Raw genomic sequence first — 27,278 nt, forward strand, 5'->3', positions numbered from 1 at the left:
ACCCTAAAAACTGACCAGCTGAATCCTTCTAAAGTCTATGTGGAAACAGGAGGTCAATTTTCCCTGCATGACTCATCAGTCACTGCATAATTTCCTGGCAGGGGAGAGGAGCAGCTGGGTCAGGAGTTGGAGGGTTGGAATTATTTTGGCAATGAAAAGACTTCCTGTTTCTACATAGAGATGAGAAAAGAGAAAACTATACTGCGTAGAAAGGTCAAATTACCAAATGTAAGTATACGTGCTGTATAATATGATGATGATGGTGCGGCGCCCCAGGGTCCTGGTCGTCGCAATAGTGTCGCTTTCCTCCCAGGGAGAGTGATGCTATGTTCAGAGGCAAGGAAGGATAACTGCATTCAGGTATCACAACATGCAACACATTTCATACTCCAGGCCACCAGGGGGAGCTTCTCCTCCTATTTATTAGGTCACTCACCATATATACAGTACAGACCAAAAGTTTGGAAACACCTTCTCATTTAAAGATTTTTCTGTATTTTCATGACTATGAAAATTGTACATTCACACTGAAGGCATCAAAAATATGAATTAACACATGTGGAATTATATACTTAACAAAAAAGTGTAAAACTACTGAAATTAATGTCTTATATTCTAGGTTCTTCAAAGTAGCCACCTTTTGCTTTGATGACTGCTTTGCACACTCTTGGCATTCTTTTGATGAGCTTCAAGAGGTAGTCACCAGGAATGGTCTTCCAACAATCTTGAAGGAGTTCCCAGAGATGCCTTGCAGTTGTTGGCCCTATTGCCTTCACTCTGCGGTCCAGCTCACCCCAAACCATTTCGATTGGGTTCAGGTCTGGTGACTGTGGAGGCCAGGTCATCTGGCGTAGCCCCCCATCATTCTCCTTCTTGGTCAAATAGCCCTTACACAGTATGGATGTGTGTGTGGGGTCATTGTCCTGTTGAAAAATAAATGATGGTCCAACTAAACGCAAACCGGATGGAATAGCATTCTGCTGCAAGATGCTCTGGTAGCCATGCTAGTTCAGTATGCCTTCAATTTTGAATAAATCCCCAACAGTGTCACCAGCAAAGGACCCCCACACCATCACACATCCTCCTCCATGTTTCACAGTGGGAACCAGGCATGTAGAGTCCATCCTTTCACCTTTTCTGCGTCGCACAAAGACACGGTGGTTGGAACCAAAGATCCCAAATTTTGACTCATCAGACCAAAGCACAGATTTCCACTGGTCTAATGTCCATTCCTTGTGTTCTTTAGCCCAAACAAGTCTTTTCTGCTTGTTGCCTGTCCTTAGCAGTGGCTTCCCAGCAGCTATTTTACCATGAAGGCCTGCTGTACAAAGTCTCCTCTTAACAGTTGTTGTAGAGATGTGTCTGCTGCTAGAGCTCTGTATGGCATTTACCTGGTCTCTAAACTGAGCTGCTGTTAACCTGCGATTTCTGAGGCTGGTGACTCGGATAAACTTATCCTCAGAAGCAGAGGTGACTCTTGGTCTTCCTTTCCTGGGGCGGTCCTCATGTGAGCCAGTTTCTTTGTAGCGCTTGATGGTTTTTGCCACTGCTCTTCGGGACACTTTCAAAGTTTGCTCAATTTTTCGGACTGACTGACCTTCATGTCTTAAAGTAATGATGGCCACTAGTTTTTCTTTACTTAGCTGCTTTTTTCTTGCCATAATACAGTACAAATTCTAACAGTCTATTCAGTAGGACTATCAGCTGTGTATCCACCAGACTTATGCACAACAGAACTGATGGTCCCAACCTCATTTATAAGACAAGAAATCCCACTTATTAAACCTAGCAGGGCACGCCTGTGAAGTGAAAACCATTCCTGGTGACTACTTCTTAAAGCTCATCAAGAGAATGCCAAGCGTGTGCAAAGCAGTCATCAAAGCAAAAGGTGGCTACTTTGAAGAACCTAGAATATGACATATTTTCAGTTGTTTCACACTTTTTCGTTAAGTATATATAATTCCACATGTGTTAATTCATAGTTTTGATGCCTTCAGTGTGAATGTACAATTTTCATAGTCATGAAAATACAGAAAAATCTTTAAATGAGAAGGTGTGTCCAAACGTTTGGTCTGTACTATATATATAACTGGTAATCTGTAGGGAAAGTTAGTTAGTTCCAGACATCAGTCTGAGGAGGACAGAGGGTCCACGGAGCTGTGCATGCCCTCAGAGCTGCAGCTCCCAGAAAAAGACATTTTGAAGGCAGAATTGTATTGCAGCGAGCATGAAGGAAGGCAAAGCAAAGGAGAGGATACCAGAAGGGGACCAGCCTCGAACAGGCTGCCTCCTTCTGAGGCGCAGAACACCCGTAGCTGGGACACCGAGGTAGTAAGGACCTCTACGCCTTACTTCAGAGACCGGCAGGACAGCTAATTGCATGTTACCTGTCCGCACCTACACCCAGGAGGCACGGTGACACCCCACAGAGCCGGGTTATCTATGAGACCCTATAAACAGGCTCAAGTCACCAGTCATACGGGTTTTGTCCTATCCTATATGGGGGACAGAAAGAGACACTACATCTGTGAGGACCTTATTTGAAGCTTATGCAGTAAGGGACTACACCACTACAGCACAAGGGAAGGCTATTGATTTACACCTCGACAAAGGGGACTCTGGACTTGCCTCTGAACCGGCCGGACTCTGCCTGCCCTGTGGTCTGGTGCCCTGGACTGTGGATGCTGAAGTCTTCAGTAAAGGTAAAGAGACTGCAACCTTGTGTCCTCGTTCTTCACTGCGCCTCTCACCATCCACCATCTACACACTGGGAAGCCCTGGGGATATACTTCACCTGTGGGAAGGTATACCATCTCGCTGCCATAACGTCACCTCAGCGGACCCCTTAAAGCAGCGTCGGTCACCCTGACCGAATACCACAGGTGGCGTCACGAACATAAACTTTTTCCCCTTAAAGACCTTTCGCTTTTACACGGACGTCCCAGGGCCACGGACGGGGTCAGTCACCATGACATTCCCCTTTGAGCCGACTGGACCCGGTACCGAGTACTCCACTGCCCTGACGGGGTGCTCCAATGGCAATATATTAAGAGAATAAAAACTTTGATAGGAGGAGTGCTTCTTTAAGGTCATCATATGAGTCACTGGCACTCAGGCTAAGAGTGCAGATCATGAAGGTCTAACTAGGTTTCATCTCACAAACATTAAAAGGGTTACTGGTATTTTATATTGATGGCCTATCCTAAGGCTAGGTCTTCAATATCAGCTTGCTGGGGGTACAACAGTCAGCACCCCTCGACGATCAGCTGTTCTTCTTTCCGGTGGCAGCTAGATGTGATCAGATGCAGAGCAGAACTACACAGCTCCGTTAAATGTATAATGGCCACGGCTAGGCACTGCACATTCACCTGCTATTAATTTAAATAGGAATGGATCTGCAGTAACCTGAAAATACTGATTTTGTTGGCAAGGAGATCCACAAGTGTCTCCTGGCATCTACAGACTGTCTATGCTCTCAGATCACAGGCAGGGGCTCACTGCAAAATAAATATATTGTACACAACAACATTTCAGTATTTCAGATGTATATGTTTCCTTTTATTTCAGGACCGAGAGCTGAGACCAGAGGAGATCGAAGGTAGGAGGTCTAATACTTTTCTGTAAATATCTGTATCAACTACCATATATACTTTGTGTCCAGACTAATATTATAAATTCTTTGGGAAGACTTGCTCTCCATTCCTACAATCTACATTCACATTGTAATACATAATTTTGCAATGAACATCTTCTACTACAAACACATAACTTCTGAAGAACATCAAAATTATGGGCTAAGGTCCTTCTTGTGCATTTACCAGACAGGCTAACATAGGTATACTGATGATTCTACACACTACTGCTGGAATCTAATTTATACGTACTCTCCCTAAAGGCCCCCATTCATATCAGACTAATATCGGCTGAACCCGCAAATGTTGTAGTCTAATGTTTATTGGGGCGCCGGCTGACTGATAGGAGAGATGTCAATTTCTCATGTCTGATTTCGGACTACCAGTCGCATTGTTCTTCTGGAGATAAGCCACCGGTATAATCCATTGGCCTTCTCATAGAGAACACGAGTGCTTAGATGAATTAGTGCTCCTGTGTATTGGAGACTCGTTAAGATGACTGTGAACCATCGTTGGGACGACAGCCATCTAATGTGCCTGGACAGCTTTACACTCTCTAGATGTGCGATGTGCTCAATCAACAGAGACCTGTGACATATTGGGACCTGTATTTTCAGGGCTTTCATTCGTATTAAAGTGACTGTTCAGAACTGAAAACATTAGATACTTTCACACAACTACATATTATTTCCAAATGTAGTAGATGCATTCCAGGATGGTCTTCTTTACACATCTCCTTTAGGTACCATTCCATTACTGAAGTTCTGAGAAAATGTACTTCCCTTTTATGCTTAAATTTCATAATCATAGTGTGATTTCTCCTCAGAGCTGAGAGAAGCGTTTAAGGAATTTGATCGTGATAAAGATGGTTTCATTGGATACAAGGAGTTGGGCGAGTGCATGAGAACCATGGGATATATGCCTACGGAAATGGAGCTCATTGAACTCTCCCAGAAAATCAGTTAGTGGTACCATTTTTTATTTTACGCTTTCTATGACTGCCAACCCTCTATAAATGTCCAGAAACCTCCTAACTCTTAAAAAAAAATTGCAATGCTAAATCCAGGGGGAGGAAGGAAACGTAGCTGAAGTCTCTGCATAAAGGTGGAAATTCGCAAAGGCAGGGTCGACTTGCCTCTCCCCACAACAAATGAATCAGGATCGGGCTGTGTGAATTCAAATGTTCGGACCTTTGGTTCTCTCCAGCGAAAAGACGCTTCCAGACTCTGCTTCTCTCCATTGAGTGTACATATAAATGGGAATCAGACAAAATAGCTCATAGTTTAATGATCGCTGATTTAACAGCCATCTCCAGTCTATAATCACCTTAGAGGCAAAACCTAATCTAAATGAGCAAATACACTGCAGTAAATAGCTAAAAATTAATAGTAAATGTAAAAAAACAACAGGTACTTAGTTGACACTCTTTTGATTAAAACATTGTTAACTGAGGGGTGTACAAACAGGTGCGAGGCCCCCTCTTCCTTTTTGGGCTTGATATTTTGTTCTCCTGCTCTGCCCCATCTACATGAGGTTTGATGACACTTGATGTGGTTTAATATTAGAGATAGAAGCGTCCCGATTGGGTACACCTTGTCATGTTGGGATGGCTTTTACGCTTTTTTTTTTTAAATCAAAACAGTGTCAACTAATAAACCTATGGCAATTAGAGGTACCACTACTTTTTATTTATTTACTTATTTGCAGGGTATTTTCTCATTTGGTTTTTATCTTAGGCTTTATCTGGTAGGTGTACCTAAGCTATGCAATTATACCTACATACAGTTAAGTCCATATATATTTGGACAGAGACAACATTTTTCTAATTTTGGTTATAGACATTACCACAATGAATTTTAAACAAAACAATTCAGATGCAGTTGAAGTTCAGACTTTCAGCTTTCATTTGAGGGTATCCACATTAAAATTGGATGAAGGGTTTATGGACATAACTGTATATTCTGGCTCACTTCTTTTGTTAAATCACCTTAAAATGTTATTCCAAAAATATAAATGTTATGGCCTCACCTGGTGAAGTGGATTTTGTGAGCCATAACTTAAGATGAGCAGCACGGACTAAAGGTGTTGATGCAGCCGAAAAGGACCGCAAGACATAAGTGAAAAACAGGACAGCAGGGTGGGCAAGCAAAGACAAAAGCACTAGATGCTCCAGAGGGGGGGCTGGAGGAACGAAGTTAAGGAAAGCCCCCCATGACTGCGTTGCCAAGGGAACGCAGGGGAGCAATTTTTAAAATACTAAGGCAGGGAAAAGGGATTGGTTCAGGGGAGGGGGAGGAGTAGAGGGGTGGCCTGGTGGGGGTGGGGGCGGGTCATGGAAAAGTGCGGGAAAGGGGCCATTACTGTTAGAGCATCTGACCTGAGAAGACGTGACATCTGACCGGAGAAGAAGTGCAGGATGGCCTCTGTAGACGTGATCCTGGGGCAGCTACGGGAGATGGCGAGATCGCGGCGGGGAGGCTGGCTGGAGGACCAGCTGGCGTCGTTGCTGGGCAGCCCGGGAGCCCAGGGGACCAGATCCAGGAGGACCCGTCCCCCAGAGCGACTGTCGCCGGAGATCGGAGGGCGCGGCAACCGCCGGCCACGGAGCCCCTCTCGGGACCCTGCGGAGCGTGCGGGCCGGCGGTCACCTACTCCCCCCGGCCCGTCCTCCGGCAGGAATCCACCGGCCGGCGTTGCGGGCGCTGGACGGCGGCCGGGAGCAGCGGCGGCGCAGGCCCAGGGAGGAGAGCAGGCCGCACCGGAAGTGCCCGGAGGACTTCCGGTTCGCGGCACCAATATGGCGGCGCCCAGCAGGAGCGGTACCCGGCGAGCAGCGGCGGTGTCTGCGGCGCCGGCGACGTCACCGGCGATGAGGAGCAGGACGCAGGGAGCGGTGGGACAAGCCAGCAGCAGCGGAGTGGCGGCGGGTACCTCGGGGTTTGTATCACCCCGGGTGCCTGGCAGAGGCGGCGCGGCAAGAGGCAGAGCGACGGGCAGGTGCACCTCAACCCCGCAGTCTGGCCCAGCACGGCGTGGAAGAATGTCGGCAGCTGCCGGGGCTCGTGGGAGAGCCCGGCAAGAAGACAGGTCCGGAGTCGGGCTGGCGGCGGCCAGGTCCAGGTCACCCAGAAGATCCAGGGAAAGTTCCAGCTCACCTGCTCTGGTTCCCCCTGGTGACGTGGAGGCCAGGGGCGCGGGCCTGGAGCAGCACAGCGGCGCTGAGGATTCCAGTTCCAGGAGCGACCCGCGGGAGTTTGGTGATCGCACGGCTGGCGGGGACACAGCACCCGCGCAGCTTGGTGAGTATGAAAATGAATCTGTTGCGGGGTGGGATAGTGATGCTCGGGTGGGGGATAGTTGGTATGGTGGGGTCAATTTGGCGGGGAGTGGGGGGCCCAGCACTGGGGTGGTCCCGGGGGTCAGGGAGCTTTTGGCGGGTATGTCCCAAATTTTGAGGAGATTGGATGGGGAGGGCCGGGATAGTGTGCGGTCGTCTCCGTTAGGGGCTTTGTTGCCGGTTTCTGGTACGGGTTCGGGAGGGGGAGTCGGATCCGATAGGGCGAGTGGTGTGGAACAGGCGTCATCGGCGGGGGTGTCGGTGTCGGTACAGACGGATAAGGAAAAAGGGGATAGAATCAAGTTGGATGATAGAGCTAAGGGGGAGGTTTACGTGTGTTTTGAGGGGCCGTTGGGGGCTCATTTAAAGAAAGAGGTTAAGGAAAAAATTTGGAAGGACGAATGTGTAGAAATTTTTTCCCTGTTGCCCCTGGAGAAGTTTAATCTGGATAAGGGTAAGAAAGAGGATAGCAAAAAGGAGGAGGAGGAGAAGAGGCGTTGGCGATTGATACCGCAGACGTTTGCGAACTGGCAACAGGCGTTTTTTATTTTGGCTGGAGTTATAGGCGAGAAGTTTCCGGAGAACTGTACAGGTTTGTTCTGCTATGTCGATGCGATAGGGGAAGCATACAGGGCGTATGGGGGCCAGGCGTGGTTACGCTACGACGAGCAGTTTCGGCAAAGAAGGCGATTAGACCCGAGATAAAGTGGGAACAAAAAGACATAGGTTTGTGGTTGAAGGTAATGGCCCCGACGAGGTTTGGGCAGTCCTTTCATGGGGGTGGATGGAGTAGCGGTCAGCAGTCGGGACAAGGAAGTGGAGGACAGGGGTCACAAGGGGTTAAGGACAAAACAGGGACGTGTTGGCAGTTCAATGATGGCCAATGCAAATATGGCAGCACATGCAAGTTCAAGCATGTCTGTTCCCACTGCGGAGGGGCCTCACATGGAGCGGCCAAGTGTTTTAAGAAAGCGAGGGGTAAACCAGGAGTGGGAGGCGGTCATGGGGGTGACACCGGTGAAGGTTCTAAGGATGGCCCCTTATCTAAGTAGGTATCCGGATAGGGAAAAGGCTAGGTTGCTGTGTGATGGGTTTTCTGAGGGGTTTAGAATTCCTCATCCGGCTCATGCTATCCCCTTTTCTAAAAAGAACCTGAGGTCGGCTAACTTGCAGCCGGATGTGGTTACGGCAAAATTGGCAAAGGAGGTTGAGCTGGGGCGCATGGCGGGGCCGTTTAGTGATTTACCCGTAGAGGGGGTGGTTGTTTCGCCGCTTGGGGTGGTCCCTAAAAAAGAGTCCAACAAGTTTCGCCTTATTCAGCATCTGTCTTATCCGAAGGGCCAGTCAGTTAATGACAGGATAGCGGATGATCTCTGCTCTGTGGTTTATACCTCTTTTGATACTGCCGTGCAATGGGTGCGTAGGTATGGCACAGGCGCGTTAATGGCTAAGACAGATGTTGAATCGGCTTTTTCGGCTGCTTCCGGTTCACCCCGATAGTATCCCGCTGTTGGGATGTTTTTGGAATGGGGGTTCTACTTGGATAGGTGTTTGCCGATGGGTTGTTCAATTTCCTGCTCGCTGTTTGAAGCCTTTAGTACTTTTCTGGAGTGGGTCGTTCGGGATGTTTCTCAGGTTCCGTCGGTTATTCATTACTTAGACGATTTTTTGTTTGTTTGTTGTGTGGCAATTTGTTGGCTACGATGGAGTGGGTAGCAGGTCAGTTTGGGGTGCCCTTAGCGCGTGATAAAACGGAGGGACCTGTTACGGTGTTGAGTTTTTTAGGAATTCTCATAGATTCACAGAAGATGGAGTGTCGCTTGCCTGAGGAGAAGTTGTTGGACTTAAGGCAAGAGGTAATGAGATGCGAGAAGCTGCGCAAGGTTACGTTGAAAGAGCTTCAGTCACTGTTGGGGCGGTTAAACTTTGCGTGCCGGATTATGCCGATGGGCAGGATATTTTGTAGGAGATTGTCGAGAGCTACGGCCGGAGTGCGGTCTGCGCATCATTTTGTACGCTTGAAAAAAGAGCACAGGGAGGATTTGGTGGTTTGGAGGCGTTTTTTGGACAATTATAATGGCAGGGCCCTGATCCAACAGGAGGATTTGAACGATTTTGATTGTGAAATTTTTACGGACGCGGCTGGTAGTGTTGGATACGGGGCTTATTGTGCTGGAAAGTGGAGCGTTGGGGGATGGCCGGATTGGTGGCGTGAAGCGGGGTTTACGAAAAATTTGGCGCTGTTGGAGCTGTTTCCAATTGTGGTTTCGGTGTTCATTTGGGGCAGTACGTTTCAGGATAGGCGGATACGTTTTCATTGCGACAATTCGAGTGTGGTGTCGGTGATCAATAGTCTGTCTTCTTCATCCCCTCCGATAATCAAATTGGTTCAGGAGTTAGTTTTGCGGTGCTTGGAGTTGAATACATGGATTTCAGCTGTACATGTTCCCGGCGTGCAAAACTCTATAGCCGATGCTCTGTCTCGTTTGCAGTGGGAGCGTTTCCAGGAGTTGGCTCCAGAAGCGGAAGATGCAGGAACGACATGCCCTTTTCATTTGTGGCAGATCGTTGCGGACGAGGAGGTCGGCTGATACAGTTGTCAGTGTCGGGAAGGACGTGGTCAGGTTATGAGGCGTCATGGCATTTGTGGGAAGGGTGGTTGGAACAGTTGGGTTCAGTCGAATCCGATGGTGATAGGGTGATGGCGTTGTTGCTTTTAATTGGTTCGGTGGAGGAATGCGGTTGGTCCGTATCAAAATTGAATAAATTTATAGCTGGTGTTGCTTTTGGTTTTAAGCTTCAGGGTTCCGTTGATGTTACTAAGGATTTTCTGATTCGGCAGGCATTAAAAGGTTTTAGAAGGGGTTTTTCAACGTGCGATACTCGGCGGCCCATATCTTTCGGGATGTTGGAGCGTTTGGGGGTGGCTTTGGGGGAGGTTTGTAGTTCTGTTTACGAGGCTGTTCTGTTTCGACTGGCCTTTTCGCTAGCCTTTTTCGGGGCTTTGAGAATAGGGGAGCTGGTTTCCCCTAGCAGGTTCACAGCTGGGGGTTTGTTGGCGGAGGATACTGAATTTTGGTCAGGTGAGGTTGCTTTTTGGATTCGGCGGTCGAAGACTGATCAGTTGGGGAAAGGAAGGCGTGTGGTTTTAGGAAAAGTGATTGGGGGGGCGATGTGCCCTCATAGGTGTTTGGAAGATTATTGGGGTTTGGATCCGGATAGGTCGGGCCCTCTTTTGCGGCACCGTCAGGGCGAATTTTTATCGCGGTTTCAGTTTACGGCTGTTCTGAGACAAGCGTTGACAATTTTGGGCCTGGATCCGTCGTTATTTGGAACGCATTCCTTTCGAATTGGGGCAGCATCTGAGGCTGCTGGTTTGGGGCTGGGTCCGGAGGTTATTCGGCGTATTGGTAGGTGGTCGTCGAATCGTTATTTATCTTATGTGCGTAATTGATTTGTTATTTGTTTAGTGGGGGTATTAATCATTATTGTATTTTGCAGGATGGACCCCACTTCTGGCGTGGATTTTCGGACATTCTTTCGTGCATTGGGGGGCGATTCGTGCCGATGTTAGACACGATGGTAGGCAATTGGGATTTCAGAGGGAGGCGGTGGTGGTCCGTTGGCTGGGTTTTCAGGGCATGTCGTGGCGCGGGTTTTTGACCGAATTTTCCCGATCGGTTAGTTTGGATCGTTCTCCGGATATCGTTATTGTACATTTGGGTGGTAATGATTTGGGGTCTAAGCCGGTGAGAGAATTAATTCAAGATATACGGTATGATCTTTTGCGATTGTGGGTATCCTTTCCAGGGATGGTTACGGTGTGGTCCGACATTGTGCCCAGAAAAACGTGGAGGGCAGCACGCTCTATGAGGGGTATCAATAGGGCCTGGGTGAAGCTAAATAGGGCTGTGGCGAGTTTTGTTTCTCGTAACGGGGGGATGGCGGTTCGCCATTTTGAGTTGGAAGCTGGTGTGGGAAATTACTGGAGGAGTGATGGCGTTCATTTGAACGATATCGGTTTGGATTTGTGGATGTTGGCAATACAAGAAGGGGTGGAGAGGGCCATGGCGGTGGTGGGGCACTCGCGAGCCTGAGGTGTTCAGTGCTGCTCGTGGTTGGCGGGGGGCGGGGTTCTTGGAGTTGGTTTCATGGGGCTGATCTGGCTTTGGTTTACTGGCTCTGGACGGGGATTTGACCTAGGGAGCTTTGGGGTTGGTTTGCCCGGTAAACGGGTTACATGGTGCCCTCGAGCTGGTGGTTACGGCTGAGGGTAAAGAAGGGGTTTTTCCAGGTTGGTTTTGGGCTTTGCCTATTAGGTGCCAGATTTATTAGCCCCAAGAACCCTCCCCTCAAGTTTTATACAAATGTATAAATGGTTGTTATGTTTGTTATTTAATAAAATGGCCGCTGTGGCCAAAATTATCCAAAAGAAATTAATTGTTGAGTTTTATTTAAAGGGGCTTTAATTAGTCCTGGCAGGGGGGGTATAAGGATCAACGTGGTAAGTGAGGCCTGGTAGCTCAGAGGTCCCATTTTGGAATACGCAGTCAAGAGGGGGGGCTGGAGGAACGAAGTTAAGGAAAGCCCCCCATGACTGCGTTGCCAAGGGAACGCAGGGGAGCAATTTTTAAAATACTAAGGCAGGGAAAAGGGATTGGTTCAGGGGAGGGGGAGGAGTAGAGGGGTGGCCTAGTGGGGGTGGGGGCGGGTCATGGAAAAGTGCGGGAAAGGGGCCATTACTGTTAGAGCATCTGACCTGAGAAGCCCACCCTCCCTCCCTTGTTTTTTGGTGTAATGAGGGAATAGTTGGGGATTTTAGGTGCTAAATTTGTTTTTGTAAAGGTCGTTATTGCATTATTGTCACAGTGGCTGGTTGGCGGGGGGCGGGGTTCTTGGAGTTGGTTCCATGGGGCTGATCTGGCTTTGGTTTACTGGCTCTGGACGGGGATTTGACCTCGGGAGCTTTGGGGTTGGTTTGCCCGGTAAACGGGTTACATGGTGCCCTCGAGCTGGTGGTTACGGCTGAGGGTAAAGAAGGGGTTTTTCCAGGTTGGTTTTGGGCTTTGCCTATTAGGTGCCAGATTTATTAGCTCCAAGAACCCTCCCCTCAAGTTTTATACAAATGTATAAATGGTTGTTATGTTTGTTATTTAATAAAATGGCCGCTGTGGCCAAAATTATCCAAAAGAAATTAATTGTTGAGTTTTATTTAAAGGGGCTTTAATTAGTCCTGGCAGGGGGGGTATAAGGATCAACGTGGTAAGTGAGGCCTGGTAGCTCGGAGGTCCCATTTTGGAATACGCAGTCATGAAGAGCAGTCAAAGACAGGTACAGCACCAAGGATATGGCAAATAACAGAGACATATATGCAATCAGGAACTTGAAACAGGGACATGGGTCATAGTGAGATGTGTATGAAACCAGGAACTTGAAGCAGGGACATGGGTCATAGTGAGATGTGTATGAAACCAGGCACTTGAAACAGGGGCATGGGGTGTAGCGAGATTTATATGAAACCAGGAACTTGCACCAGGGAGATGCTTGCTGGGTTACCAGAGTAACATGTCACGGACTAGTGCAGATGGAACCGGCCATAGTAGAACGTAGCATATCACAGCCCAGGAGCCATGACAGGTGAGTAACCGGATCCCTTTTTAAAGCTCCTCTCATGTCTACAACACAGAGAATGAATAGCATGAGATCTCTTTAATAAGATTTGAGTATTAATATTCTGCTTAGGAACCTAGCATCTTTCTTTGCAACTGTATCCCTTCCAGAAAAGATTCTTATGGAATTTGGTTTCTCTCATACTGTGTGACAAAAAGAAACAGGAGCTGTCTTCATTTTCTTTACCTGTAGAAAATGTGTTGAGGACCACAGTACCTACTAAGACGATGAAAAGCATTTGAAGTTTTTAACGTGGAAGACAGAAATTGACTGGATTCCTATACTGAACAATCTAGAATGGACTGATGAACTTAGAAGCCAGCATCCTGCAACAAGTCTTTAACCCCTTTCTGCTATCGGACGGAATACTACGTCTGACGGCAGATCCCCTGCTTTGATGTGGGCTCCAGCGGTGAGTCCGCGTCAAAGTCGGGACATATCAGCTGTTTTGAACAGCTGACATGTGCCCGCAATAGCGGCGGGTGGAATCGCGATCCACACGCCGCTATTATCTAGTTAAATGCCGCTGCCAAGTGCTGACAACGGCATTTAACAAGGGCTTCTGGCCATCAGGCCGGAAAAGCTCGCACCGCTGACATCCGTCACGTGATCGGGGGTCAGCGGTGCGTTGGCATAATGACCAGAGGTCTCGTGAAGACCTCTATGGTTGTTGATACCAGATTGCTGTGAGCACCACCCTGTGGTCAGCGCTCATAGCAATGGAGTAATTCAGCTACATAGGAGCAATCTGAGCATCGCTCCTATGTAGCAGGGCCGATCAGGCTATGCCAGCTTCTAACCTCCCATGGAAACCATTTAAGCATGGAAAAAGAAAAAAAAAAGTTTTAAAAAATATGAAAAAAAAAAATATATATAAAAGTTCAAACCACCCTTCTTTCGTCCCATTCAAAATAAATTAAAAAAAAATCAAACCTACACATTTCGTAATGCCATGTTCAGAATCGCCCAATGAATAGAAAAAAAAAGGATTCACCTGATTGCTAAACGGCGTAGCGAGAAAAAAATTCAAAACACCAGAATTACGTTTTTTTTGGTCACCACATTGGGCAATCAAAATAACGTATCTGCACCAAAATGGTATACTTAAAAAGATCAGCCCGGCATGCAAAAAATAAGCCCTCACCAGACCAGAGGTCCTAAAAAATGGAGACGCTACGGGTCTTGGAAAATTGCGCAATTTTTTTATTTATTTTTTTTAGCAAAGTTTGGAATTTTTTTTCACCACTTAGATACATAATAACCTAGACATGTTTGGTGTCTATGTCTACTCATAATGAACTGGAGAATCATAATGACAGGTCAGTTTTAGCATTTAGTGAACCTATCAAAAAAGCCAAACAAAAAACAAGTGTGGGATTGCACTTTTTTTGCAATTTCACCGCACTTGGAATTTTTTTCCTGTTTTCTAGTACACGACATGCTAAAACCAATGATGTAGTTCAAAAGTACAACTCGTCCCGCAAAAATAAGCCCTCACATGGCCATCGGCGGAAAGATATAAAAGTTATGGCTCTGGGAAGGAGGGGAGCGAAAAACTAAAACGGAAAACTGAAAAAAGCTCTGGGGGTCAAGGGGTTAAACTGATATTTTTGATGAAAAGCCAGACATTATCTCAAGGAACGATGTTGGGAAGTAATCAATGGTGTTTATCGAGACTTTGCTTTAGTTGCTAAATTGGATTGCATCTCAGTTCTAGATGTCATGAATGTCCTGACAGACACTGTATGTGCAAGATGAGGCTCTCGGCCATACGCTGTGACAACGTGAGATTTCCTAGAAGACTCAGAAACTGAATTGTTGTGGTCAAACTCAGTCCGAGGAAGCAAATACGGCCAATTTTCTTTTTGACAATTAGAGAAAGATGTTAACTGTTGTGCCATAAACTTATTGATTTGCTTAGTTTGACCATTACTTTGGGGGTGATATGCAGTGGAGAGATGTCTGAAAATTTTTTAGATTCTTGCAGACTACATTCCAGAACTTGAAAACAAATTGCATACCATACCCTACATGAATTGTAAGACTTTGGAACTAGAAATTAATTTGAAAAATACTTGTGCCATCTGTGGAGCAGATGGAAGACCACGTAAATTGAACAAAACGAGACATCCTAGAGAAACGATCCACCAAGACCCTGATAGTAGTGAAACCTTGTGCCTCAATAAGATCTGGAACCAAATCCATTGAAATTTCAGCTCAAAGTTCTTGTGAAATAGGTAGACGCTCCAGAGGATCGAGAGGCACTTAACATGAAGATTTGAACTGTGCATTCTGAGGACAAGATTCCAAAAAAACTCCTTGTCTTGTTTCAACAGGTGGCGCTATAGAGTTTAAAGGGAACCTGTCACCCCGTTTTTTGAGATTGAGCTATAAATACTGTTAAATAGGGCCTGCGCTGTGTGTTCCTATAGTGTATGTAGTGTACCCCGATTCCCCATGTATGCTGAGAAATAACTTACCAAAGTCGCCGTTTTCGCCTGTCAATCAGGCTGGTCAGGTCGGGAGGGCGTGGTGACATCGGTGGTTCTTCCTCAGCTTTACGTTGGTGGCGTAGTGGCGTAGTGGTGAACAAGCAGCGCGCGATCTGCGCTGTAATCCCTTGCATCGGTGGGGGCGGCCATCTTCCTGGGGCCGCGCGTGCGCAGATCGAGTGCTCTGCTGCACGGGGCTTCAGGAAAATGGCCGCGGGATGCCGCGCGTGCGCATTAGAGATCGCGGCGGCCATTTTCCCAAAGCCGAGTTTGCATCTCGGCTTTGGGAAAATGGCCGCCGCGATCTCTAATGCGCACGCGCGGCATCCCGCGGCCATTTTCCTGAAGCCCCGTGCAGCAGAGCACTCGATCTGCGCACGCGCGGCCCCAGGAAGATGGCCGCCCCCACCGATGCAAGGGATTACAGCGCAGATCGCGCGCTGCTTGTTCACCACTACGCCACTACGCCACCAACGTAAAGCTGAGGAAGAACCACCGATGTCACCACGCCCTCCCGACCTGACCAGCCTGATTGACAGGCGAAAACGGCGACTTTGGTAAGTTATTTCTCAGCATACATGGGGAATCGGGGTACACTACATACACTATAGGAACACACAGCGCAGGCCCTATTTAACAGTATTTATAGCTCAATCTCAAAAAACGGGGTGACAGGTTCCCTTTAAGTCCTCTTTTTCTCTGAAGAGGCAACTTGCATTTTTTATTTCCCAGAGGACCAAATGCACGGCGAATAAGCCTCCTTACCTTGACAAGCCAAAGCTGGTATGTCACTCTCCACAAGGAGAAATGTTACCCCTTAGACTCCAGTCCAGAGCCTCTCACCTAGCCAAATCAGTTCTCATGCTTCGCACTGATGAGGGCCAACAGCCCGAAACACCGTGTCTGCGAATTGAGATACTGATTTGGCTTTTATCCTAAGTCATATTGCACGACTCGTTAAAGGGTTGATTGTGACTCGTAGGATCGCTACTTCCAACAGGTGGCACTATAGAGTTTAAGTCCTCTTTTTCTCAGAAGAGGCAATTTGCATATTATATTTCCCAGAGGAGCATTGCACGGCGAATAAGCCTCCTTACCTTGACAAGCCAGAGATGGTATGCTACTCTCCATAAGGAGAAACGATACCCCTTAGTCCCCAGTCCAGAGCCTCTCACCTAGCCAAATCAGTTCTCCTGCTTCGCACTGACAAGGGCCAACAGCCCGAAACACCATGTCTGCGAATTGAGATACTGATTTGGCTTTTATCCTAAGTCATATCGCACAACTCGTTAAAGGGTTGATTGTGACTTGTAGGATCGCTACTTCCAACAGGTGGCGCTATAGAGTTTAAGTCCTCTTTTTCTCTGAAGGGGCAATTTGCATATTGTTTCTATGTAGGCCACCAATAGAAATAAGAAAGGAGTTCCACAGTTCATTTAGCTCTTGGGTGACCAGAAGAAAAGGGGAAAAATGGGCCAAAGTTAAGACCTTCCAGAAAAAGGTTTTTGATGTTGGAGAACATCCTTTAAGTGGAGAATTGGTAAAAGCTAAAACTAGAGGCAAGAATATGTTCGGGTTCAATTACATCAGAATCAGCAGAAGTACCACAAGAGTCAAAAGACCTGGAAATGGAAAGCCATGCTTTTTATCTTAGTGGTAGGCAAGGATGTAGTAAAACCACAAGAAGAGTGACCGTCAGCTTAACAGTGATTCAGCTTACGGACTGACCGAAGAAACTGCAGATGTTTATGATTTGTATATATGTGATGTAAAACGAGTTACATTTATAGATAAGAGTTCTCAATCACCAATACATTCCATTCAGCCGGAGATAGTTTCTTGGAGGAAAAAAAGCACAGGGATACTTTCTAGATTCAGAAGAATTTTGAGAAAGTACTGCTACAATACTAATAGCAGAGACATCCACATCAAGGAAGAATGGCCTGTCAACATCAGGGTGGTGTTGAATGGAGATGTGGGAAAAACAGGACTTAAAGGGAACCTGTCACCCCCAAAATGGAAGGTGAGCTAAGCCCACCGGCATCAGGGGCTTATCTACAGCATTCTGTAATGCTGTAGATAAGCCCCCGATGTATCCTAAAAGATGAGAAAAAGAGGTTAGATTATACTCACCCAGGGGCGGTGCCGGTCCGGTTCTGGTCCGATGGGCGCCGCGACCAATCAGCAAAGCGGTGTTTAAATGCTGCTCCGGTCGTGACCAATCAGCGACGTGGGATTTCCATGACAGACAGACAAACAGACGGAAGTGGACCTTAAACGATTATATATAGCTAGATAAAAATAAACTATTAACCCTTTATATATCGATGTGAATATTATTCTGCCCAATGATGACAGAAGTATTCTAGGAGTGATACCTTTATTGGCTAACCAGAAAATAATATGTTTGCAAACTTTCAGAGCACAGTGGCTCCTTCTTCAGGCTAGATTACAAATAGATACCCTTTATATATGAAAGCTTTCTAACTTTTGCACAGTATTGTATATATTTAAACATTATGATCTTTTATAGATTTTTACTATTCTATGTTTAAATGTCCTGTCTGTAGGGCTACACTTCTGTATATATGGCAATAGGGATTTTGGAGTTCCGTGTAAGATCAGTGTTGCAGTTTAGCTGAGATTTCCTACTACTCTGTCAGTATACAATTCTATTTAAAATAAATTGTTCTTTTGCCCTTAGCTGGGGGTAAAGTTGACTTTGAAGACTTTGTAGAGCTGATGGGACCTAAACTTCTTGCAGAGACAGCTGACATGATTGGAGTGAAGGAGCTGAGAGATGCGTTTAAAGAGGTATGATATAAGGACTGCTATATCCGGATGAGGTTTTGAAAACCCGTCTTCATGAACGCTACATGCATTGTATTGTATATGTACGTTATTTTCGGCAAACTTTGTGGGTGTGTACAAAGTATATCACCTTCTATATGCGCTCCCAGATTGGTCATGAAAATCACTAAAGAGGTATTGTATGAGAATCACTATATCAAATTATTCAGACTACATAGGTGAGAGAGGATGGATAGGTAAAGGTAAGGTAGTCATACACTTTCTCCTTAAAGGTTTTGTCCATTAAAAAATGGTGCAATGATAGGAATTGCTGAAAAATAACAAAAAAGCATCAACCTTTAGATGCTGGCCTCAGTATTCTCATGCTGTCTACCTTGGCATGAACACAGAGGCCACTAATTGGGTGCAGTAGTCATGTGTTGTAGACATAAAAGCACCCCGGCAGACCTGCATTTTCTTTCCCATCGCTACCTGCGATTAAATCATAAGATGTCAATGGGCTACCATGGCAGTGTAATAAAGTATTGCAATGTATTGTATTAGTGATCAAACAATTTCAGATTCAAGTCTCCTAGAGTTTTTAAAAAATATAAAAACTAAACATTCTACACACCCACCTTTTCCCAATCTATAAATTAAGAAATTAAATGAGAAAATAAACATATTTGGTATTGTTGAGTCTGTAAATGCCTGCTATTTCAACACAATACATTTCAAAAGAATAACAAAGAAATAAACAGTAATTTTTGTTTCCGTTTTTTTGCCTCCCGAGAAAGGAAAATAAAATTTTGTCAAAAAGTCATATTTAGTTCATAATAGTACCAATACCAAATTCCAGCTCGGTGCATAATAAAAACATAAATTAACTGTGGTTTATCACGTTTAGGAAGCTGATCTCAAATTCCCTAGCCACACACAGGCCTGATTACTGCCACACCTGTTCTTAATCAAGAAATCACTTAAATAGGAACTGCCTGACAAAGTGTAGTAGACGAAAACTCCTCAAAAGCTAGACATCATGCCGCCACCCAAAGAAATTCTGGAACAAATGAAAAACAATTAATTGAGATCTATCTGTCTGGAAAAGATTATAAAGCCATTTCTCAAGCTTTGGGACTCCAGCAAACCACAGTGAGAGCCATTATCCACAAATGGCAAAAACATGGAACAGTGGAGAACCTTCTAAGGAGTGGCCAGCTTACCAAAATTACCTCAAGAGAGCAGTGACAACTCATCTAAGAGGTCACAACAGACCCCACAACATCCAAAAAAGTGAAGGCCTCACTTGCTTCAGTTAAGGTCAGTGTTTATGACTCCACCATAAGAAAGAGGCTGGGCAAAAATGGCCTGCATTGCAGAGTTCCAAGACGAAAACCACTGCTGAGCAATAAGAACATAAAGTCTCATCTCAGCTTTGCCAGAAAACATAATGATCCCCAAGACTTTTGGGAGAATACTCTGTGGACTGAAGAGACAAAAGTTGAACTTTTTGGAAATTGTGTGTCCCATTACATCTGGCATAGAAGTAACACAGTATTTCCGAAAAGGAACATCATACCAATTGTAAAATATAGTGGTGGTAGTGTAATGGTCCGCTGCTTCAGGTCCTGGAAGACTTGTTGTGGTAAATGGAACCATGAGGTCTGCTGTCTTCCAAAAAACCATGAAGGAGAATATCCGGCCATTTGTTCATGACCTCAAGCTGAAGCGCACTTGGGTTATGCAGCAAGACAATGATTCAAAACACACAAGCAAGTCTGCCACTGAATGGCTTAAGAAAAACAAAATTAAGACCTTGCAGTGGTCTAGTTAAAGTCCTCACCTTAATCCAATTGAGATGCTATGGCATGACCTTAAAAAGGTTCATGCTCAGAAACCCTCCAATGTGGCTGAATTACAACAATTCTGCAAAGATGACTGGGCCAAAATTCCTCCAGACCTTTGTAAAAGACTCATTGCCAGCTATCGCAAACTCTTGATTGCAGTTGTGGCTGCTAAGGGTGGCCCAACCAGTTATTAGGTTTAGGGGGCAAACACTTTTTCACACAGGGCCTTATAGGTTTGGATTTCTTTTTCCCTTAATAATAATAAAGACCTTCATTTAAAAACTGCCTTTTGCATTTACCTGTTTTATCTTTGTCTAATATTTACATTTTTTGGTGATCTGAAACATTTAAGTGTGACAAACATGCAAAAGAACAGGAAATCAGGAAGGGAAAAACACTTCTTCACACAACTGTATGTATTCTGTTTGATTCTGCAATCCTTTGGCAGGCATATCATTATGTTTTTTTGTACTATTTTCATTTAAGACACAGCTAATAGCACATTTTTATTAAAACCAGTTTGACTCAAATGGTGATGGCAGAATCAGCACTCGGGAACTACGCGAGGCTATGAAGAAACTCCTCGGTCAACAACTGGGCCCCCGTGAAGTTGATGAAATCCTGAGAGATGTGGATGTGAATGGGGATGGACTTGTAGACTTTGAAGGTAGGATGATCTACGGTATCTATCTACTTAATCTGAAGATAGTTTCTAATATTAAAGGTCATTTTTGACACTTGTAGTACAATCTTTGGAATTTCAAGATCATCAAATTTGAGTAGTCATTATATCAACAGGAAGTGATAAATGTAATAAGTTTTAAAGTCAACCTGGCATCACCTGGCCTTCTCAGAGTCTCCATACTGCTGTTGAGCAGAGAATACACCCGATCCACATAACACAAGTGGGGGATCAGAACTGCCAAAGTCAAGTGATCCAACACCATCCATAATAACTAGTATTGCAGGTGTGTGCTATCAGATTCACTCAACTGTGGCTAAGATATTAGGATGCTTAAAAAGAACCCTGCCCCACCTTCACTCTCCTAATGAGGCATATAACATTTACGTATAACATATAATAATTTTGTAGATTAGACAACACTACAGGACAACACTCCCCTACAATTTTTAATCTCTTTATTTTAAAAGCATCAGTCACCAGGTCGAAAGTGCCCAGTTTTTGCTCCACTATTTTTTTCTAGCTTTGTCATACGGCTCCATGGGTGTGGACCTTTTTCTGGGGGGCATGCCTAAAAATCTGCTCTCCATTATCACCCTGCCGCCAGGTTCACGTTTCATCCAGAAAACGTAGACGATTTGTTTCTTACTTGTCATCACTCTGCAATCCATTTTTTTGCATCAGCAGCTTTTAATAATTTACAGTCTATTTACAGTTTAATTTTGTAATTAGAAATTGGATTTTTTTTTACTTTAATTAAATAATTGCCCCTTTCTTTCCTGATTTCTATGTCACAAAAAGTGGTACAGTTTCATAAGTAAATGCTTAGTCTCAACACTGCTTCAACTCGCAGATAACTGGGATAAATACTGATACGTCGGCCCCATTGTTGTGAATTCCGTTCTTGGGCTCCCTCCGGTGGTTGTAAATGGCACTTTTGTGAATTCTGCCCTTGGGCTCCCTCTGGTGGTATTGAGTGGAACTGCCGCTCCTTGGGTTTAGCTTTAGCAGCTGCTTTCACTAATCGTCTCTCCTGGCTCTGCTATTTAACCTGGCTCTAGTCTTCAGCCTATGCCACTTGTCAATGTTCTCTGGCTGGATTCACATCTCTGCTTGGATTCTCCTGGTTTCCTGACCAGTTCTGCAAAGATAAGTTCTGGCTTTGCTCATTTCAGTCCACATGTTGTGGACTTATTGTTCTGTGCATTCTATTTTTGTCCAGCTTGTCATTATGGATTTTTTCTGTTAGCTGGAAGCTCTGGGAAGCAGATTTACCCTCCACACCTTTAGTCAGGTGTGGAGATTTTGTAAACTCTGCGTGGATTTTTGTAGTTTTTATACTGACCGCACAGTATCCTTTCCTGTCCTATCTATCAAGCTAGACTGGCCTCCTATGCTAAAATCTGATTTCATCTCTGCGTATGTTATTTTCCCCTCCTCTCACCGTCAATATTTGTGGGGGGCTGTCTTTCCTTTGGGGATTTTCTCTGAGGCAAGATAGGTTTCCTGTTTCATTCTTTAGGGGAAGTTAGATCTTAGGCTGTGCCGAGGGGTCTAGGGAGCGTCAGGTACCCCCCACGGCTATTTCTAGTTGCGCTGCTAGGTTCAGGGTCTGCGGTCAGTACAGATACCACCTCCTTCAGAGCTTGTCTCATGTTGTTCCTAAACCACCAGATCATAACACCCCATACAGCTCTGAGTGCCTGCTTCTCTTAAGATGTCATGCAGTAGCTGGCTTCTATGATACATGGGAATGGGAAATTGATTTCAGGTTCCCAAAATTTTCTTAGCATGGAGACAGATAAATCTGGATAAATATCTAATACATGTTCAGTGGCGTCTGTTATTTTTCATGGCAAGAATGAGAGCAGTCTGAATATAAGTCAATGAGATCTTTGAAGCTTCTTTAAAAGGAAACTGTCAGCCCAAAAATAGTATTCACCATAATGGTAATCTGCATGGAAATACAATTTTAAACATGTGTACCAGCCTATTTGGAAGTGAGGCTACAGGGAGAAAATGAAGTCATATTCTCCCAACAGCCACTCATTCCTAGTCGTCGGGGCAAGAAACAGTCAGCGCTCAGTGTATAGTGAGTGGGCTATAGTCACTACTCCTGCCCATTGATTGACATCCTGCTCTGTAGCGGGTATATGTGGCAGCCTGTCATTCAAAGTGCAGGGGGAAGTGTTTACCGCGCACTCACGGTATACTGAATGACTGTTCACGGCCTCATAGACTCCAAACGAGATGCTGTGGGAAGAGCACCTCTAAATGTTCAGATTGGTGTTTACTAGCAGATTACCATAATGGCTGCAGGTAAATATCATTATTTACTGACAGGGTGCCTTTAAGAACCTATTTAATAAAGCTGTTGCCAGTGTGATGCTTTGTCTTTAGCTTTAGGCTACTGTCACACTAGCGTCGGTACGGGGCCGTTGCCATGCCTCGACCCGACGTACCAACGCAAACTGCGAAAAAAAATGAACAACGGGGGCAGCGGATGCAGTTTTACAACGTATCCGCTGCCCCATTGTAAGGTCCGGGGGGGGGGGGGAGGGGGCGGAGTTCCGGCCGCTCATGCGTGGTCGGAAATGGCAGACTCGACGCACAAAGAAACGTTACATGTAACTTTTTAGTGCCAACGGTGCGCCAAAACACGACACATCCGTCGCACGATGGATGCGACATGTGGCCATACGTCGCAATGCGTCGGTAATACAAGTGTATGGAGAAAAACGCATCCTGCGGGCAACTTTGCAGGATGCGTTTTTACTCCAAAATGACGCATTGCGACGTACGTCAAAAAACGCTAGTGTGAAAGTAGCCTTAAATCCAATGTTATTTCCAGGTCTTTCATCCGATCTTCTTCTTTTGCTTCTCTTACAGAGTTTGTACATATGATGTCTCGCTGATGACCTGAAGTGAAATCTGGAGACGTCCTGTAGAAGCCACTGTGTGTTTGAACTTCAATATACCAAATAAATGTATATTATTGTAATGAACTGTATATGCCTTCTTACTTTTCTTACCAACATTCCCACAATCGCTGGGATGCTCATGGAATAGTTGGCAAACCTATGAGGCGCCACCTTAATCTCCCAGATACCCCTGCATAAGAATGCTTCTGTAAGGTAGGGGCTTCCACCTTACTGGTGGCACAAAGGCTCTGGAAAAGCGAAATGACTCCAAGTTATGGTCTTCCAAATCCAAATGCCCCCTCCCTTCTGAGCCCCAGTGTGCCTAAACCACATTTAGGGCCCACATGTTTGGCATTTCTGTAGTGATGAGAGCCCGCCTAATTTACAGGTGTGTGTCTCCAGAAGAATGAGCTGGGCATAATGTACTGGACACTACAATGTATTGGGTACTACAAGGGCAGTTTGCAATTTTCAATCAGCAACATCCGTTGCTGCTTGCTTCTGGAAAACGCCCATGGAGTCTAAATCGTTACTACACCTGTAGATAAATTATACAGATGGAGTCCACAGCCTATTCACAGACAATCTGCGCAGTGTACTGTCACAGATAGGGTATTTCTACATTCAGCAGAATTTGTGGGACAAATTTTGGTGCCATTTTTCTTGTGTAAAAATTAAAATCTGGGGCTAAAACAAATTTTTGATGGTAAAAATGGAAGTTTTTTTTTCTTCACTGCCCAATGGTATAAAATTATGTGAGACACCTGTGGTGTCAATATGATCACTGTGCCCCTAAATTAATTCATTGGGAGGTGTAGTTTGTAAAATGGGGTCACTAATGGGGAATTCTGCTGTTCTGGCACCTCATGGGCTCTCCCTGTGGGTCATGGCACTCGCAACCATAACAGTAAAATCTGAACTCCAATATCTTCCCTTCTGAGCTTTGCACTGTGCCTCAAAAGTACCGTAGTTTTCGATCACATATGGGGTATTGGTGTACTCAGGAGAAAATGGACCCCAAAATTTGTTGTGCGATTTCCCGTTAACCTTGTGAAAATAAAAAAAATTGAGGCTAAAGCATTTTTGTGGGAAAAATATATATTTTTTCAGTTTCACAGCTCAAAGTTGCAAAATTCTGCAACCGCATTTTGATGAGACCGTCAGAGGTAGCGGAGTGCTACGCTCAGCTGGTCTTCAGAACTCCCATAAGAATGAATGGAGCGACAATGTGCATTATTGTCAACCACTACATTCACAGGCAGGTGGGGTGCTAGCAGCCGATCACCCAGCGATTAGGATCTTATCACCTATTACATAGGTAGGGGGTAACTTCTTAACTTGAGAACATCCGTTTAGGCTGTGCGCCCACTATGACGTTTTTACCGCTGTGTATTTTCTCTGCTTCAGAAATGCAGGGTCTTGCAGTTCCAGCAAAGTGTCTGGGATTTCTAAAAACCTCACACTCACCTTGTTTTTTTTTCACTCTGTGTAAACTGACCTGCAGTGCGTGTTTCAGATCTACAACATGATAATTTCTCTTGTTGTTACGCTGTTTTATGTGCAGATTTTCCCCATAGACTTCCATTAGATGCAGAAAATCTGCATGTAAAAAAACACACGTCTTTATTGCGTTTCTGCTAGGGAGATCTACTAAAAATATCTGTAATCCGCACATGAAGTTTTATCAAAAACAATGCAGCTTTATGTAAAACATGACATATCATCAAAAACTGCAGGGTCAAAAACGAGATAAAAATGCAATGAAAAAAACGCAAGTCACTCAATTTACCTAAGGTCACGTTCCCACCATGAGCTTTTGATGTTGCAGATTTTCTAAAAGTCGGTTACTTGCATTTTTTTAAAAATACGCAGAATAAAAAAACTCGGCAAAAACTCATTGTGAGAGCATAGCCTTAGGCCTGTCCCACACGTCCAGATAATTCCGGTACCGGAATTATCCGTGTCCATGTGTCCGTGTGCTCACGTGGCACATCAGTGTGGCACACGTGCGGCATCCGCCCTATGGGAGATGGAGTCACATATTCATCACTGTAATGGGCAGCTGTTATGACCTGGTGGTTAGGACAATAATGAACCTGGTGGTGAAGAGCACACGGAATGACCTGATAGTTACTAATAATATAGGACAAGCTCTGGGACGTGGGAACTCTGCTGACCGCAATCCCTAATCCTATCACACACACTAGAAATAGCCGTGGATTGCTCCTAACGCTCCCTATGCAACTCGTCACAGCCTAAGGAACTAGCTAGCCCTAAAGATAGAAAAATAAAGCCTACCTTGCCTCAGAGAAATTCCCCAAAGGAAAAGGCAGCCCCCACATACAATGACTGTGAGTTAAGATGAAAATTACAAACACAGAGATGAAACAGGTTTAGCAAAGAGAGGCCCGACTTACTGAACAGACAGAGGAGAGGAAAGGTAACTTTGCGGTCAGCACAAAAACTACAAAAAGACCACGCAGAGGGCACAAAAAGACTCTCCGCACCGACTCACGGTGCGGAGGCGCCCCTCTGCATCCCAGAGCTTCCAGCAAGCAAGACAAAAAATCAAAATAGCAAGCTGGACAGAAAAATAGCAAACAAGAGAAAAACAAGCAGGAACTTAGCTTCTGGGAAGACAGGTCACAAGAACGATCCAGGAGCGAACTAGACCAATACTGGAACATTGACAGGTGGCATGGAGCAATGATCTAAGTGGAGTTAAATAGAGCAGCCAGCTAACGAATTAACCTCGTCACCTGTGGAAGGAAACTCAGAAGCCGCAGCCCCACTCACAACCACCAGAGGAAGCCCATGGACAGAACCAGCTGAAGTACCATTCATGACCACAGGAGGGAGCTTGACAACAGAATTCACAACAGTACCCCCCCTTGAGGAGGGGTCACCGAACCCTCACCAGAGCCCCCAGGCCGACCAGGACGAGCCAAATGAAAGGCACGAACCAGATCGGCAGCATGAACATCAGAGGCAAAGACCCAGGAATTATCTTCCTGACCATAACCCTTCCACTTGACCAGGTACTGGAGTTTCCGTCTCGAAATACGAGAATCCAAAATCTTCTCCACCACATACTCCAACTCCCCCTCAACCAACACCGGGGCAGGAGGATCAACGGATGGAACCACAGGCGCCACGTATCTCCACAACAACGACGTATGGAATACATTATGGATGGCAAAAGAAGCTGGAAGGGTCAAATGAAATGACACAGGATTGAGAACCTCAGAAATCTTATACGGACCAATGAAACGAGGCTTAAACTTAGGAGAGGAAACCTTCATAGGAACATAATGAGACGACAACCAAACCAAATCCCCAACACGAAGTCGGGGACCCACACAGCGCCGGCGGTTAGCGAAACGTTGAGCCTTCTCCTGGGACAATGTCAAATTGTCCACCACATGAGTCCAAATCTGCTGCAACCTATCCACCACAGTATCTACACCAGGACAGTCCGAAGACTCAACCTGCCCTGAAGAGAAACGAGGATGGAAACCAGAATTGCAGAAAAACGGCGAAACCAAAGTAGCCGAGCTGGCCCGATTATAAAGGGCGAACTCAGCCAAAGGCAAAAAGGTCACCCAATCATCCTGATCAGCAGAAACAAAACATCTCAGATATGTTTCCAAAGTCTGATTAGTTCGTTCGGTTTGGCCATTTGTCTGAGGATGGAAAGCCGAGGAAAAAGACAAATCAATGCCCATCCTAGCACAAAAGGATCGCCAAAACCTCGAAACAAACTGGGAACCTCTGTCCGAAACGATGTTCTCCGGAATGCCATGTAAACGAACCACATGCTGGAAAAACAATGGCACCAAATCAGAGGAGGAAGGCAATTTAGACAAGGGTACCAAATGGACCATCTTAGAGAAGCGATCACAAACCA

The 27,278-nt window shown here is 45.4% G+C and overlaps 1 protein-coding gene across 3 annotated transcripts in view; it reads left to right on the plus strand.

Annotated features, from left to right (window-relative positions):
- Positions 1 to 23,451, plus strand: part of LOC138665287 (calcium-binding protein 2-like) — a 133,763-nt gene extending 110,312 nt beyond the window's left edge. For all 3 annotated transcript variants that reach the window (XM_069752624.1, XM_069752625.1, XM_069752626.1), the window contains 5 exons: positions 3,568 to 3,598; positions 4,459 to 4,593; positions 17,836 to 17,945; positions 20,288 to 20,435; positions 23,340 to 23,451. In XM_069752624.1, the coding sequence (XP_069608725.1) occupies positions 3,568 to 3,598; positions 4,459 to 4,593; positions 17,836 to 17,945; positions 20,288 to 20,435; positions 23,340 to 23,365 (450 nt within the window). In that variant the 3' untranslated portion in view covers positions 23,366 to 23,451. The remainder of the gene's footprint in view (positions 1 to 3,567; positions 3,599 to 4,458; positions 4,594 to 17,835; positions 17,946 to 20,287; positions 20,436 to 23,339) is intronic.
- The last annotated feature ends 3,827 nt before the right edge of the window (positions 23,452 to 27,278 follow it).

Source organism: Ranitomeya imitator, chromosome 2 (genome assembly GCF_032444005.1).
Source record: "Ranitomeya imitator isolate aRanImi1 chromosome 2, aRanImi1.pri, whole genome shotgun sequence".
Taxonomy (NCBI): domain Eukaryota; kingdom Metazoa; phylum Chordata; class Amphibia; order Anura; family Dendrobatidae; genus Ranitomeya; species Ranitomeya imitator.